Below are 16,966 nucleotides of genomic sequence, written 5' to 3'. Positions count from 1 at the left end.
CTCCCGGAAGGGTGAGACATCCAAACATCATTTGGTAGCATTTTTATCCAATTTGCATTCCACAATTTCCCCTCCAAACGATCATTCATTCCATTACCAAAATTGCTAATTCATCCATAAAACAAATCTCCATCATCTATTATGAATTCTTTATCACACAATCCAGCGTTGTTCTACTCATCACCAGCTAGTGAAGGTCCTGGCCTCCGGTTGCCTAGGAAACCGTCAGCAGTGTGACACACTCCCCCTGCCGGTGACTTTAAACATTCCAATTAAAAGTGAGAGGTTATTTTCTCATGGCAGTCGATAGCCAAGAGACAGTTGCGTCTTTTTCCTCCCTAATCAGACTCGCGGCAGCAGAGTTCATTAACCTGCCAACGCTTCACTCCGAGATAATGTCCTCTAATTAAAGCACTGTCTCTTTGTGTGTGTGCGTGCAGGGGGCGCGTGTGTGCGGATGCGTTTGACCTCTCTTCCGGCAGACTGTAATTAACGGGAATCTTTGCTCTTCTGAGCATCGTGGGTGATCGGAAGCATCGGTTGAAAAACACGCTGTAGAGAATCTGCGACGTATTAAAAATAAAATACAAAACAAGGATGCTCTAAAAAGGCATTTAACTTAAATGTCACACGCTACGATGGTTACCAGACAAAACAATTTCCGGCCAAATCGCCAAGAGAAACCACGACGCAAGTTCATCCTGAAGTTCAAGAGGATACGAAAATCTGGATTCCCCCTCTCTCCTATTTGACAAAGTCGCATAACACGCTCTTCCCAAACCACAGAGCTTTCCTTCGGAAAATGTGCTTTCATCAGCTTCTCGCTTCCTGTGCCAGTGATTATGCGCGCCCAAAGTCCAAAGATTTGCGAGGCCAGAGCGTCGTTGAGCGGACGAGCTTAATGGAGATCCGGCCGAGGCATCATTCATACTCAGACGCGTCATTTCCCAAACTATCTTGAGCGTTTGCTGGTTGGGAAGTGGTCCAAGTACTTGCCGGTGTCACACTAAATCCTGCCCGCCTGTCAAGGACCCGCTTCTGCTCAATTGGGAATCTTTTTATTGACTTGCCACTGAATATTGTGCCAGTCAAATAAAACCGCTTTGGTATTATTTTTGATCTTGAAAATTCATAAAAGGCATATATCAGTGACATAAAAGGAGAAAGAGACAATGCGTCGACTGTTGAGAATTGGAGCGGGCTGTCTCATCATCTGGAAAATCTAAAAGGCGAACCCATTCAAAAGCCAATCACCAAATGGAAAAATTGATTGTTTTCCTTTCGAGGGCGACTCGGGATTTCGCCAGTCTGCTAGCATGCCTGTAAAAAAACTTTACGACTCACAACTTTTAACTTCAATATTCATTTTTCAATGGTGAATGGCCACCGGTAATTTCATTATGAATACAAAAAGGAGATTACTATTAATATGGCAGCATGGCATTACATTTTGCAGCGAGCAGCTGTTAGCGGCCGTACTCGACAGACTGTATGATGACAAACAGAAAAGAGACAGAAGCAGCTGCCATCCTGTTCCACATGTTAACGACTGCAGAACAAACTGGACTTGTTCTTTGCTAATGACTTAATCTAAATATTGTTTTGATTCCTGCTGCTGGAGGGGATGAGGTCTAGTACAGCTCGAATCGAAATTCCTGAGCCTTGACCCCCTTCAAGGACGTCGAGGCAGTTAAAAAAAAAAAAAAAAAAAAAAAAAAAAGCATCTGTAATATGTGTCAAGCACGAGGGAGCATTTCTAACATTTTTTTCTCCTTACAGAAATGCAATCATACTCTCAATATTTTTTCTTTGTATTTTGCTGGCTTTTTTAAGGCAAACTTTTTTGAAAAGAAATATCAGTTGAAAAAAATCTTACTTGATGGAAACAAGCAGTGCAGGATTGCAACATAGTCACCAAGCAACAGCCATTTAGTTCTCTTGAACCCTGCAAGAAAACAGATGAGGACATACATTTTCCCATCAGTGTGAGCTTATTTGAGCAAATTCTATCTTGTGTGTGTTGGCATTTTTGTCAACCACAAATTAGTGATTGTCAGCATCCTGACAAGGCGTGAAGATCAACAGATTTGCAGCGGAAGAAATAATCAACAGAGAGGAAGGAAAGAAGCACTTCTGCTTATTTTAGTGAGTTAGGTCTACCTTGATCTTGTAGAAACTTGCCTTTCTATGTCTTTAGACAGACAAGACTTGTAAAACTTTACTCCCACTTACAAAAATGAGTCATCGCAGCTAACTAGTGCACAAAAGTTTAATAGAACATGAGGATTGAGATGACTAATAGCAAAGAAATACTTTCACTTGAGGCCTCAATTGCACAATATCCTACTTGTCAATCTTCAAATCAGCTGAAAACCTTTGCAACAAGGAGGTGGTTTTCCTGCTTACTCAGGGTTATTAAAGTTTCATCATGTTCTTCTTCAGAGAGCAACATAAAATATGAAAAATTGAGTGCTAATATTGTGAATTATTGGAAATACTTATGGGTAAAAGGAACATTTGACATTACTCTTACCTTACTTTTGTTGGAGGATAGGGGATTCTTCCTATTTGGGGTTACTTGGCATTGGCTTCAACTGACACAAGGACCAATTTGAGAGTGACTGTAATTTGTATAAAATGAAGAAAAACCAAAAATATCAACAACGTAGACTAATCAGCGAAATAATAGCTAGCGGTAGCACAGTAAGCTACAATTCACACGGATCATTGAACATGTTTGCAAAGATGCTAATTACTTAGCCAAGTTCCACAACGTTTTCATCTATCGGTGAATGAAGTCAAAATGAAATAAAAATATATATTTAAAGCAAATAACATCGATGTTATACGGTTATTATTGGTGTAGTTTACGAGCACAAAAAATACAAGTCACCTTGCCGCCAATTGAACGAGCCGCGCGGTGGATTGTGGGTAAAGACAGGCCGCACCCAATCGATCCCGCATCAACCATCCGTAGCGGTGGAGTAGTAATAGGATGAGTGTTGCAAGACCTGCCCGTTGGTGCGCCTCCCCTCTCTTCAGCAGTCAGATGGAGGCAGCAGAAACTCTCATTTGTGCTGCCAAAAGCGATCATGAGCTCAGACCGCGCTCAGAACGCACTCCGGGCTCATTTCTATCCAACGCGCAGACAGAAAGACACCTGTGCCGTCCACTTTTCTCCCGTTTGGATTAGCATGGCCACGGATCGCCTGATTGATTGATCATGTCTAGCAAGCTGCAAATGAAACGACGACGAACTGCTCAACTCCACTGTGAGAATTGTTTTTAATGAGTATTGTCTATATATTGTAAAAATAACAATAATACATTTTTCTGAAATTGTTTCTTTGGAATATGGAAACTTGTACTAGTTAGAATTAATTTGAAGAATGTTTTTCAAGCAAATAATGTCTTGTGTTGCTAGGCAGAGTTCTAAATGCTTCATCATAACTATCATCATAGATGAATAAAATATTTGCAAAAGAAATAATTCCAAAAATAACTCTATTTTAAGGATTGTGCATTTGAATACACATTAATTTTTATTGCTGCATCTGTGTTAATTATAAAATTCCTTTTTTTGTGGAACAAATTTGCCTGCAAACTCTATTGCGCTGTTTTACTAATGTCATCTGATGCCTATTTTCCTATACCAGGCAGTGTATATGTATAGTTTTACAAGTCTATTTCCTTGGCAAAATAAAGTGGAATGATTACATTTTTATGGATATAGTCAATTATAATTACTCCTGCTATTTGTGGATTTATTCTCTACTGGGCTAGTTCCCACAAATAGTGGGGAGCCACTGTACTAAAGGATTAAAAAAAAACACACACTCAGGGATTAACACTGCTCGCCAGTTGTGAGATTAGAAATCCCTTAAATGTTGGCAGAAGCCCTTCTAATGAGTGTGTGTTGAGTTGTAATAATCCTCAGCTCATTAAACAGCTGTACCGTGTCATATGTTGTCCTCGCCGAGAGTGCAAACATGCAGTTTACAGTGAGCCACGAACATTATAAATATTCATAGTATTTACACAGATTAGCGCTTCTGATTGTTTTTCCTGTTTATTCTAGCGTGACACGTTAGTTGGACGAGTCACAGTGTCAGATTCCTTCTACGGCTGCACACTCACTAACTGAACCAATGCTGCCTTGTGGTTTATTTGGTCTGCTGGGCAGGAAGACTTCAAATTGTCCTACCAAGTCCCCCCCACCCCCCCACCCGCCTGTCACCTTGAAATAGTGGAAGAAGTTTGCTCGATGTGAAAACCATGCTTCTTTTGGCAACCTCAAATCTTGAGGTAATGCTGCAAATATGAGAAGGAGGATGAGCGAGCGCTATCTGACTGTTTAGACTTCAGAGCAAGGATACGCTACAAACAGTACAGAAGAATTTTTCTTGTAGCGTCGGGAATGTGGGAGTGTGTTCTAGCACCCGATGTGACCGTCTTTTTTCAGAGTGCGTGCATCCTTGGGATTTACAAGTTAGCAAACAAATTATTGGCACTTTCATTGCCATCAAGTCATTTTCCCGACGGCTAATGATTTGCCTTTCTATTCCACACGGTGGCTTTTCAAATGTGTTTATGCTAAAATCCATCCAGTATGTTTTTTTTTTAACTCAAGATCAATCTGGCTTCCTTTTTTTGATTGGCAGTTCATAAATTACAGAACTTTCCACTGTCTTTAAACCGCATGCCATCAGTTCCATCCGTCCGCACAGACGCCATTTTGTTAGAGACCGGCTTGCGAAAATAAATATTTGACAATATCATCAACTTTACGGCAGTGCCTGGCGCTTCGTGCATTTGTGTCTTGGAGCGAACGAGCGGGGAGTGACTCATGATAGAAGTTGACAACGTGAGCAGAATCAAGCTACGACATGCCATGTTCGCACCCTGGATTTCAACTCGTGTCAGAAAGTGATGACAGTTATTTTTTGTTCAAATAATCTACAACCAAGAACGGGCATCTGCCAGGTTTAAGCACTACCACCGCTTTCACATTCAAACACAAAATGAAGGAAACAGCATTATGAAACGTTACTATGACCTTGTGCCCTGTGAATTCTGCCTAGCAACAAGGAAAATAAAACTTCTGTTGATCTGCGCATGTGCCAGTTATATAAAATTATATTGCCCAGTGAAGTAAAATTTTGAATGAGATCTGAGAAGGACTGAAATATATATATATTTTTTTTATTCCTCCATAGAATAATACCACAAACCCGTTGCCAGAAGCTGCGAGGCCGGTGAGCTGCTGCTAATGTGTAAGTAATTGAGCTTTTATTTTCACCGAGACTTTTATTGCTTTTTCAGTGCGAAAAACCATATGCGGCCATACAGAGAAGCGGGATATATTATTTTATTTTTATTATTTAGCAGGGGAGACCACTGGGCAGCAGTTTTCTTTTGCTCTGAGACATTAATACAGACATTTTACGCCCCCCCCCCCCCCCCCCCCACTTTCTCCAAATAAAGTGGTTTTGACTAACGCTCCATTTGTCTCCCAAAATAGTGGTAATAAACCCGTATGACCTTCTTTTACCTGCAATTACGCCGCCTCGTCCTCACATGCCGCACAGTAGGATCCATCTTCAGCTGTTCTCTGCTTGTTATTAATGTCACATTGGCTCTCAAGGAAAACATACACGCCTACACGCGTGTGCAAATAGACACGGCAGCACATCTGTGATCCATATGGCGCGGTGGGCTTCCCCAGACAGACGTCATATTTATACAAGCGGTTTTACATTGCTTGGACTTTTTATCGTCTTGTTTTTCTTTGAGCGTGTTTGTTGAACAGATCAGAAGAGGTCAGATTCCTGGGATGCGGACGTCGTTCATCAATGACAAAATAAGACACCGGAGCAATCCCGGGTGGACACAATTTGCCAAAAATGGACTATGGACGCTCCGCCGTGATGACTTTTTGGATCAATAACTTGTTGACTTTGAAGGGCGGGTTTGAAAATGCTCCAACTTGATCCGATTGTCCAAATATTTATGTTAACTTCCTTATGTGGTCTGCGCTTTGTTTCTCTTCCCAATGCTGGGCGGCGGCCAAGTCACATTCGCAGGAGCTCCCGCTTTATTTACACGGCTATAAACACCAAGACATAATGCCTTTGCGTGAGAGTCAAGCACCTGCGCATTGTCACAGAAACGCAGAGGGCATGTTTTGGTGGTGACGCTAAACAGAGCACGATGAGCTCAAGAAATAGAAATTGTTTTCGCAATCAGCGGCCGGCACGCTGACAAGAACGCGAACTAAAAAAAGCTAATGTTTACCTCCTGTGTCCTTTTTAAATGCAGTAATCCATTGAAGGACTCTTGAGCTGTTTTATTGGAACACGTGCACTTTTCATGACCTTTTTTCTCACACAATCTGCCTGTTAGCACTGGCGTCGACTTTATTAAACAAGCCCGGACCAAATCTGACATCACTCAGCACAGCTGTCACCCGACTGAAATCTCGATGAGTTCACAGCATTTTTTGATGCGATACGCAATTGACGCACTCGAAGGTTTTGTGTTTGCCTAACGATGCCACGGATGCTTTAAAAAAAGAGATTTTGTATTTTTATTTTGCAGATTGTCACCTATTGCGGCTGGTTCTGCAACATAGACGGATTGACTTGGCGTCAAATCACTTTTGACGGTAGCTTTGCGCTCACCTTTTCCCTTTCCCTGTGAGAGCATGTTCGTGAGGGGCTCTTGTTTTCTTAACTGATTGGCCAATACGTAATAATGTACCTAAATGCTAAGTGATGTCATGTTTTCCTGGCGGGGCTCCAATACTCCTCGACTGCAAAGAAAAAGTACATTTGGCCCCTTTACCGGTCCGCTGTTCCAAATTTTGCTTTCTTACTTTTTATCGCTGAGCGCTGCCTGTCCACCTGTGTCAATATGCCAATTCATGATCCTCACCGGGTTAAAAAAAATAAAAGCCGTGCAGCAGCCTCCTTTGAGGATTGCTGTTTTTGTTTTCAGTGTCGAATTACAGCGTAACTGTTATTCTGACCTGGGCGGCTGGTCTTTTATGTTAAAACGACCACCCGTACGTAAAATTAGGAAGCTTCGCATTGACACGCAAGAGAAGAAACATTCCGATGATCCGTTGTTTTGCAGAACGCCGTGAAGGATCGATGAGCTTCTCCCGCCAAATGCCTGCTTCATCTCAGCATGTTGTGGTACAAGCATGGCAGAACTACTCAGTCGGACCAGCACCTTTTCAACCCGTGGAGCTTCTCCAAAGTCCAAACGGTGGTCTTCCTGCTTGGTCTGACTCTGACCTTCCTCATCATGGCTTCCTACGTCCTGACGTGGGACAAGAAAGGACTTCTTCTCACGCCCTCGCCCTATCATTTAAAAGTCGCCGACGTGCCGAGCAACACCACGGCGGCGGTTGCGGCATCTTCGGCCGTGGGCCTCTCCTTGAAAAGGGCTTCCATAGACATGAAGCGCTTGAGCAGGTTGATCCGATCCAAATTGGAATATCCACCTCGGAGGGTTCCTAATGAGAAGGACGTCATCGGGACGGACTCCCACGTGAGTATTTCCGAGAGGTTTAAATTTAGATTTCACATCACATTTTTTTAACTTTAATATGGTATAATTTATAATATATGCACAAATTTAATTTCTGATTATTTTCAACTAATTTAAAATCCATATGTTTGACCGATCTCCTCCACAGTTGTTCTCCACCATTCCCCGTCACTTCCTGCCTGGCGTCAAAAGCCCGTGTTGGTACGAGGACGTTCCCGCGGAAAAGAGTCGAGATCCGTACGACGGAAACCTGTTCGCGGTGCGCTCCAAGAACTTCAAGATGGTGTGCGACCGCCTGGCGTCCGCTTTCCGGCGGCGCGACGATGGCGGCGGGCTGTCGCGCCTGCGCTGCCTGCCGTACTTCTACATCATCGGGCAGCCCAAGTGCGGCACTACCGACTTGTTCCACAGGCTGCTCCTGCATCCTGACGTCAAGTTCAACATCATGAAGGAGCCGCACTGGTGGACGAGGAAACGATTTGGTGAGGCACCACAGGTAGCAAAAGTCTTTACACCTTGTACTTTGAAACGGGTTTTTTTTCTGCAGGTTACATCCGCTTCAAAGATGGCTTCCAGGAAAGTTTCCCAGTGGAAGATTACCTGGACCTGTTTGATTTGGCTGCGTACAACATCCAAGGATCAAACGCCGGGAATTCCCCCAGAGACCGACACCGCCTCACGCAGCTCATAACAGGTGAACACGTGTGGGTGCGGTTGCCGCCATGGGCTTTGTACACACACAATGCTCGGATTACATCCAGAGTTCACTCTATTCCACTCAAGTGGCTCACATGCAAGCAGATGGAAACACAATCATATCAAATTGTGAATATTTTGCGGTTACAGTGGAACGATTCACAAAATTTTCCGCGCAACTGGGATGCGTCGGGCTGACTCAAAACCATCCAACTTTAGAGTTCATAAAAATGATTTTATTCTCTAGATGAAGCTTCAAAGACTACACATTAAAATGACAGTAAACACAGCAAATATATTTTTTAAGAATTGTATTTTGAAATGCCTTTTAAAGGTGAAGCCAGCGCATCCACTATGTGGGACAACCAAGCGTGGAGCTATCTCCATGGCGACAGGGAGGAAGCCGAGCCACCCTTCCTGGCTCAGGACTTTATCCACACGGTGCAGCCCGATGCCAAAATCATCATCATGCTACGAGACCCCGCCGAGAGGTAATGACAACTAGCACCTCTTGCGTGATAAATGTTTCTCAAAAATTGCTTTCCATCCCCAGGTTATACTCAGACTACCTATACTTCAAGATGGCCAACAAGTCAGCGGAGGACTTCCATCAGAAAGTGGTTGAGTCTGTGCAGCTCTTCCAGTCCTGCCTGTCGGAGAGTTCGCTTCGAATCTGCGTCTACAGCACCGGTCTCTCCAACTCCATGCCGGTCAGCAGCTTCATATTTTTGTTTTCCTGCGTGAACCTCATGTCAGTAGTTTTGAATTATGACTCCCCCTAGCGGATTTTACTTGTCAGTGCACCAGGACGTTCAAGCTTTTTTTTATTTCCATTTAGAAAACTAATAACGCAACCAAAATCCTTCAGGGGATTCTAATCGCATTATTTTGCTTCTACACAGGTCAGACTGAATCTGGGCATATATATCGTCTTCCTGCTGGACTGGCTGACGGTGTTCCACAGAGAGCAGATTCTGGTTCTGCGGCTGGAGGACTACGCAGCAAACCTTCAAGGGACCTTAGAGAAAGTGTTCAACTTTCTGAATGTAGGTATGTAATCCTGGAATGTCAGTTACAATCAAGTAGAAAGATAACAAAAGTTTTTTTTTTGTTTTTTTTTAATATTTACCGCCTTCCCCGTTGTGGTCAGGTCCTTTGTCCCAGCAGGCGGAGGCAGCGCTGACCAAGCGGCCGCTGTCCAATACCCGACGCGCGGCCGACAAGAGCCTGGGTCCCATGCTGCCGTCCACTCGGAACCTCCTGTGGGAATTCCACCAAGCGTTCAACACAAAGCTGGCCAGCGTGCTGGACAACCAGGCCTTCCTGTGGAGTAACACATGATTTCCTACTCTTGAAAAAGACACTCGGGTGATGTGTGTTTGATTTAAATGTCTTATTTATTTCTTTTGTCTAAAAAAAAAAAAAGATTTTATAAATATGACTGTGGAAAAACAATTCAACCTGACTATGATGTGTGGTGATGTCAAGCAGTAGAAACTCCCAAACACTCAGCCTCTCACACTTTACATAAATGTTTCCATTCACACTTCTGAATTCCTTCACCAGCAATTCCAAGATGGAGTTAGATGAATGAAGGCGTACCTAATGTTGTGTCCGGTGAGTGTGGAACTAATGCATTAACCGCAATTAAATCTAACAGAGCGGAATGGAGGGCAGCGGGGAATTTGAGTCTGACCCGATGAGATGAATTTTCCTCAATTATCTCAACTGGCCCACAATCATTTAGGAGCTGAAAATAATGGACGTGCGAGTGCTTCGTGATGCGGGAGAAAAAGTTGATAAGAGTCCGTATAGCTTTTCAACTGCACGTAGGAGTCAATTTAATTAGACCTCAATTAAATGTCTCTTCCATTAAGGCTTCTACAGTGACAATTGCCAGTTTGTCATCAGCCAAGGAAGAAAAATCAGCATTGACAGCCAATGGCTGGTATTGACAAGCTGTCCTCCTCAAAGGTTGTCAAGCGCAGCGACAAACTGATAATGGGACCCTTTGAGCTACACCACTTAATAGTTTGGCCCCATTCTGCCGTTTTTTTGGGGGGGCTGTTGTCAAAAGAATTGCTTTCGCTCCATCTTGCGGCATCCTGTTGCTAAGGAGCGAAAATAGACAGAGGGAAGCAATTTCATTTAGATCAGGGGTCACTAAACGGAGAGCTGCTTTCTGGGTATGACAAATGACTATAAATTTCCATTATGTTTTATAAATAATATCAATCGTTTTGCAAATAATCACCTAAAAAAAAAAAAATCACATTGTCCCATCACTGGTGAGCTATTTGGAGAACAGGCCCATGGGCTACTATTGTGGTCTTACCTGGTTCCTCGGTGACCCCTGATTTAATTTGCAGGCAGTGTACCCCTGACTCATGGAAAAAATAGCTCTTTGCCACCACCTTGTGGCATCTAAGACTGACTTAAAACTTCGGAGAAGCAGGGACACTTATTTGAGAGCTTGTCGCTAGGCGGATTTTGCAGGCGGGGCACTAACATTTGTGCCCCACACAGCAGCGAAAGGACACAAAGAAACATTCGTGATGATAAGGCGAGTATTCTCATTACTTTTCACAATTTGACATACTCAAAAAACGTCTTGGTTGTTTTCAGAAATGGCTGTTTTTATGCTCGCAGGCACCTGATTGGCTGAAATGATATGCCACACACACACACACACACGCGTGTGCACACACACACACTTGTATCATCTGTCACCTAATGAGTGTGAAATGTGAGCAGTGGACCAATAGAAGGAGGCTGGCTGCTTCACAGCAGGTGATGATGATGATGATGTTGTTTTTCTTCTGCCCGCATGAACCGCCGACATTATTTCGTGTTTCTATTTCCAGATCTGGCCTCACACCAAAAACAAAACAAAAAATGTGTACACCTCAAATGTCAGCTTTTGTCAAGTATAAACATATAAGATTTCAAAACTTATTCATCACTCAACTGGAAAAGAATATTTTAAAGAGGAAAAATAACTGATATGTGATTGCACAAGTGTGCACACCCTCTTATAGCTAGCTTCCAAAATTCTTCTTAAGGTGACAAGATGTAATCTTAATTGAGAAAAAAAATCGATCAAACATGGAAAACTCTGTTTTGGTCAAGGTTCAACTTTTTTCACGTCCAAACTCAAATCTAGTCTCATTCATTCCCTGCTAATTCCTCATCTCATTTCCAATCATTTTAAGTACTTATTGACATCTTTTATGTGCAGGACATTGAACAGACTAGTGGGCAGCCCTCCTGGTGATTAGTAATTCTTCTTTTTGAAAGCAGCTCGCTAGCTCAATCGTAGGTTTAACCTTCTCATTCAGCGCCGAGGTGTCTTTCAATCAAACATCCTGATGGATTCCCGCTAAGCTGAGAGCTCTTGACTGACTGAAACAATATCCAAGTGGCTCTGTTGTGTCGCCATAGATTCCCTATCCCTCCCCGATGGTTCCCCGATAATCGGCTCACCGTGTATTGTTGCATTGTGAGCGTGCTCGCTGTTACTGACTGAATGCAACAGTGATACTCTCGACCTTTTTAGCCTGAACCTCATCTGTCTTTTGGTGTGGAATCTATTTAATGATCCAGCTTTAAGGTTATGTAGGCTCCACCCACACCCACTGGCATAGAAACAAAGCTTTGGAATTTTGTGTTGACTCCTTTTGGAATTCAATTCGATTCAAATCAAAACGCTTGACTTTTGTGTTCAAATATTTTTTGCTAAAAAGGTTAGAACACAGCGACAAGAGATGTTAATTGCTAGCCTGTTAATGGTGTTTTAAATTATGTGTTAGCATTAAGCTAGTGGGGGCATCTGACTAGAGATGCTAATTGCTAGTCTATTAATAGTGTTTTACATTTTGCGTTAGCATTAAGCTAGTGGGGGCATCTGACTAGAGATGCTAATTGCTAGCCTGTTAATTGTGTTTTACATGATTAGTTAGCATCAAACGAGTGGGCGGCTTCCATAAGGCAGACTTGAGTTTAATAAACAATGTGAAAATCGGGGTTTTTTTTTTGTTCAACAGCAAACTTCAACTCTGAAACCTCTTTATTAAGAATTTATTTATGAGGTGCCCGACTGCTGCTCATTGTGACCTGACTTCAGTTGAGTCCTTTGAGGTACTGTGGTAAAAAAAGGCCACAACCAATAATCCACAGATTCTCATAAAGCACGGCTTTTCCGAAATTCAGTCTAGTGTGACCCACGGAAGATAAGACGCTTCCTCACCTGTTGATTTTAGAAAAAAAATCCTTTCTCTGTCAGTTATGATGCGACCCTCTCTGGTCTCAATTATGTTTCAGATAACTGTCAGGGTGTACCCCCCCCCCCCCTTCTTGACACCTTTTTATCTCACATAGCTTTTGACGGAAACGTAATGGGAAAAGTGGATATAAAGTCGTATAGCATGTCACACGTTTTGATTTGTGGCGAGAAGACAGGCTCGCTTTATAGACTATTTGCACCAGGCCAAAGGGGGAGAAAACACATCCTTTGATTACATGTCAGAGTGAGTGGGAGGTCTGCATGCGATGTTCTATTAATGAGGGTGGGGGCATCTTTGTGAATCTGCGCCTTGTGTGAACTGTTCAGTCAGGCCTGGTTGGCGAGCCAGCATGCTAATTGCATGACAGCAGCAGCAGCAGCATTTCTTAGCGCCGCAGGGGTGAGGCTACATTATACACTATCCCAAATTTCTTCATAAATTGCTCCTCAAATGTGATTCATGTAAGTCATAATCAAAGACAAACATACAAGAAGATTTTAAGCCGGCATTCTCACTTTTGACGTCTGCAAGATAAAAATGCATGAAGCTCAAGATAATTAAGTTATTGTAATCCAAAGCCTTTAAAAACAAAACATATGGGAGATCCACTTTTCATCTGAGCGTGTACAGATGCCTGCAGGGACCTCTCGAAAAAAAAAAAAAAAAATCAAGCCCCAGAAGCAAAAACAAGCAGAGCATTCCGTTACAGAAATAGACAATCTGTTCTGATTCTTGTTATTATGAGCTGTGATGGGAGGAGGGGGGGGATACTTTGACATATTCCCACGAGTCGCAAGACATTCCTTTATCGGAAATGCTACAGCGCAGTTATTTGGAACGAAAAGTCCTATTTTCTATTAGGCACCTTCACTATTTCCAGAATGCAGCAGCAAGATCAGCATGACTTCATCTTCAAGGCAGAAGTTCATCGAGGATGATGATGATGAGTGGGAAGGTGTAGAGTCTCTCTATTGTTTTTTTTTTTTCTTCTTTCTTCACACTCTGCAATCAAGACCATTTTTAAGCAAACACTGCTGCCTTATTAAAAGTCTTTGTCCCGCTGCCACATCAGCAGCAGTGGCAGAGGCAGTGGGTGGAGACCACTATTCATTAGACCCTTTCTTTCGTAATCAGTGTGGGAGATTCAAGGTGTTATTCACGCAGTTTTCTCCAGCAAACATTTGCCACCACGACAAGCGTATATGCGAAAATGTTCTAGTCAACACAAAAGCTAATTGAGGTTTCAATTCCTGACCCAAGATCAGAAATAACTGAAAACGTCATTATTTCCACCGAACGAGTTTTGTGTGTCGTACGCATTTATCGCACATTTAGTTTGCAATGCACATACTTTATTGACACGTAAACACACAAATATCATACACAATTTGATAAGAAAATAAATAAATGGAAACACTTGATAGTCCACATTCCGATTGGTCACACGACTCACGAGGTAGAATGGATCCTTGCTACACACCGTACCCTGTTTAACCTAACATTAAAATGACTCACATGCTTGTACCCTGCATGACATTTTCCCACAAATAGCAAAAGGTTCCCAAAGGTTTGGATGAAATGAGAGTTCATTGTCCGCAAGGCACTATCCGACCGGCGCCTGACAGCTCCGTCGTCGGAAATGAACTTGCGTCATGTGCACAATACAGGCCCGATGGACAGCACGTTTGACAAGATCCACGTAGCGCACCTAATCCGGAATTTCCATCGAGGTTATGCTTCAATTTTAATCACAGTTGGGTGACTCATGGCCACCATAGCTTCCTCAAAAGCAACCACTAAGACATTTCCAGAAAATACAATCACGCTTTCTGCTTCACTAGCCAAGAGATGGCTTGCTGCCGGCCGCTTGGCTGTGATCATCGGTAGCGCTGGAGGCAAGCTTGGCGTCTTGGTTCCTCCTGGCGTTGGCCATCAACGCAGTTCCGCCGGCTCCTGCCGAGGATCTTGCGAGCTAGGAGGCTGCAGGTTTTTCTGTACTGGTGGCGGAGCAGCGAGTAGACAAAGGGGTCGCTGGCCGCTTTGCCGTACATCAGACATTTGGACAGCACCCCCCAGTGAGCGTTGACGTGCTCCGGGGAGAACAGCTCGACCAATCTGTCGCGAATAAAGTGAGAAAATAGTCAAACGGGAAGAGCAGATGGAAAAATATCAGGCAGTTGGTGGTGCAATACTTGAGTGAATAAATACTCTAGTACTGATTCAGCTCATCTACAGTGACGTTCTGGTTTGCTCATTTACGACAGACAGATATTCAATTCTTCTCTCAGCTCATCAGTGCGGCACTAATATTAGTGGTTCTACGCTGAGGATAAAGAAAATGAGTACAGGAAAGGCTTGTATTTGACATTTCCTACTATTGGATGAGTTTAATTAGCGCAAAAGACTCAAATTAGCCACCCAGTGGCAATCTATCCATTGAAGTGTCATGACAATGTCTGCAAATGTCAGCTCGTCGTAATGCGTTCAAGTGTGAGGAACAAGCAGACGCATTGTTTGCCGGCTAATCTGTCCTCTTAATTACTCGAAGCTCCTCCATTCTGCCGGACGGCTATTTCCATCCCGCCCAATCTAGCAGCTTGTGACAGGTCGCCGGCGCTAATGCACACGGCCAAGTGCTAATGAACGCTACCGATTGCCAGGCTGACTCATTTGCTAACTGACTTTCGAGGATTAAGTGTGCCGAGAGGATCGATGGGCGGGGAGAGTGAAATCTTATTGTCCCCATGACGGGGGGGATCAAGTATCAGCACAAGAAGGAAAGCCTCGTAAATTCAATTTGAGTCCGAGCAAAGCGCCATTCTGGTGGCCGTGAGTAGCCATTGGCGTTATCGGAGCTTAATCGGTCCTTCTTAATTCTGATCGGTGATTATGGTCCACAGTGTCAAATCAGAATTTTGAATTTAGCGCCTTAAAGAGAAAGTCAAACCCCTTGTGCAAACTCAACTCCATCTATTTGTTAACTTGTAGCGACATTCATTTTTCTCACCTGGTGATGACGTACGGTGTGAAGCACAACACAAATGTGCCAATAAACGTGCTGATCTTGTTGGTGGAACGCTGCCTCCTTTGCTTTTGCTCGTCCAGGCACTTCTGACGAACACTGCAGAAGAAATCAGGTGATGAAGCAATGTAGGTAAGGAGAAGAATATCACTTCGAAGTCTCTTAACCTGGGATGAATGTCGACCAGTAGCAGCAGGGTCTGCATGGTGATGACGTCGATACGCTTGCAGTGGAACCTGGCCACTTGGAGCACTTTCAAGTAGGTCACGCACATGGCCACGAGGGCGAGCAGAAAGCTGAGCCCATGTAGGGCCACGGTGAAGATGACAAAGTGCAGGCCGCCCCCCTTGGCCCTGGCGCCGCGGAGGGTGCACGACGCGTACAGCTGATGGTAGCCCACCCACGAGCAGCAGGAGGCGGCGGTGGAGAAACATAACGAGTGCGCCCAGGTGTAGCCCAGCGCCGCCACCGCGTCCCGGTGTCGCACCCTGGAGTGGTAGCTGAGCGGGAAGACCACCGCCACCCATCGGTCGATGCTGAGCGCCGCCATGGTCAGCATGGAGTTGGTGGTGAGGAAGGTATCCAGAAAGCCCGCCGTCTGGCACAGACTTCCTCCTCCACGCTGCTGCTGGCCGGACGTGAGGAGCCCCGCCAAGGTGAGGGGCATGTTGGAGATGCTCTGCAACAGGTTGCAGAAGGTCAAGTTGAGGATGAAGAGAGCGGGGGCTTGCTTGCGGATCTCCGCGTTGTGCACGAAGCAGATCAGCACCAGAAGGTTGGACAGCAGCGACACCGCGATGATCACCAGCAACAACGCGGCGCACGCCACGTCTGCGACGTGCATGGTGCTGCCTCCTCCTCGAACCTCGCTCCGCTCTGCCGTCGGCTCAATACTCACATCGTGCGCACTGAACTCCCAGGAACAAGCTGGCTGAGGCTTGCCAAGCTTTGACTGGATCCCGCTGGCTCATGCGCAAATTTGCATCGACGCAAAAAGCATCCTTCGAAAAGAAAAAAGTACTCCATGCATCTCTTTCTGCCAGCGAGTGAGCGCATCACAGTACAGAGCATCCCCCTGTATTTAAAAATAGACATTTGATTTGGCATGGGAAATAAATAGCAGCAGACGCACTACTGCGTGGCTGCGGGCTGATGTCATGTACAACGTCACCCGAGCTGTACTTTAGAACCCCACCTCCACCCCACCAAACATGAGTGACTTAACCATTATGGCACTTTTTTGGTTATTGAAGAACTCTAAAAGGTCTGCTCATGGTTTCTGCAAAAAAAATAGGAAGAAAGCAAAACAATCCAGAAGTACAGTGAAACCAAAATCTCCAAACGCTTCAAAAGAGTAACATTTTGCAATTATTATACATACATCACTATACATTTGACCATAAGAGGAATT

General features: G+C 44.1%; 2 protein-coding genes and 1 long non-coding RNA gene across 7 annotated transcripts in view; 1 reads left to right on the top strand and 2 right to left on the bottom strand.

Annotated features, from left to right (window-relative positions):
• Nucleotides 1-3,195, bottom strand: part of LOC147049909 (uncharacterized) — a 42,963-nt gene extending 39,768 nt beyond the window's left edge. For both annotated transcript variants that reach the window (XR_015067460.1, XR_015067461.1), the window contains exons 1-3: nt 2,894-3,195; nt 2,534-2,621; nt 1,877-1,945 (exon numbers count right to left, since the gene is read on the bottom strand). This is a non-coding gene — a long non-coding RNA (uncharacterized LOC147049909). The remainder of the gene's footprint in view (nt 1-1,876; nt 1,946-2,533; nt 2,622-2,893) is intronic.
• On the top strand, nt 3,008-9,686 carry LOC147049908 (carbohydrate sulfotransferase 15-like). Of its 4 annotated transcripts, XM_085922748.1 has the most exons (10): nt 3,008-3,272; nt 5,217-5,273; nt 6,598-6,664; nt 7,135-7,554; nt 7,703-8,036; nt 8,102-8,248; nt 8,585-8,741; nt 8,804-8,960; nt 9,153-9,300; nt 9,401-9,686. In XM_085922748.1, the coding sequence occupies exons 4-10, from the start codon at nt 7,189-7,191 to the stop codon at nt 9,589-9,591; spliced, it is 1,500 nt and encodes a 499-aa protein (XP_085778874.1). In that variant the 5' UTR covers nt 3,008-3,272; nt 5,217-5,273; nt 6,598-6,664; nt 7,135-7,188; the 3' UTR covers nt 9,592-9,686. The 4 variants fall into 4 exon arrangements, with proteins under 4 accessions (XP_085778874.1, XP_085778873.1, XP_085778872.1 ...); XM_085922747.1 differs by lacking the exon at nt 6,598-6,664; XM_085922746.1 differs by lacking the exons at nt 3,008-3,272; nt 5,217-5,273 and having other exon boundaries at nt 5,282-6,664.
• A 4,500-nt stretch (nt 9,687-14,186) lies between these two features.
• On the bottom strand, nt 14,187-16,399 carry LOC147049907 (G protein-coupled receptor 26-like). Its single transcript, XM_085922377.1, is given in 4 exon segments — nt 14,187-14,473; nt 14,475-14,648; nt 15,541-15,654; nt 15,723-16,399. Coding segments are annotated over 4 exon segments (1,068 nt in total). The 3' UTR covers nt 14,187-14,370.
• Between the last annotated feature and the right edge of the window lie 567 nt (nt 16,400-16,966).

The sequence above is a fragment of the Syngnathus leptorhynchus genome, chromosome 10 (assembly GCF_054491065.1).
Source record: "Syngnathus leptorhynchus isolate UIUO chromosome 10, UIUO_Slep, whole genome shotgun sequence".
NCBI lineage: Eukaryota > Metazoa > Chordata > Actinopteri > Syngnathiformes > Syngnathidae > Syngnathus > Syngnathus leptorhynchus.
This window is presented reverse-complemented; position numbering and strand designations above follow the sequence as displayed.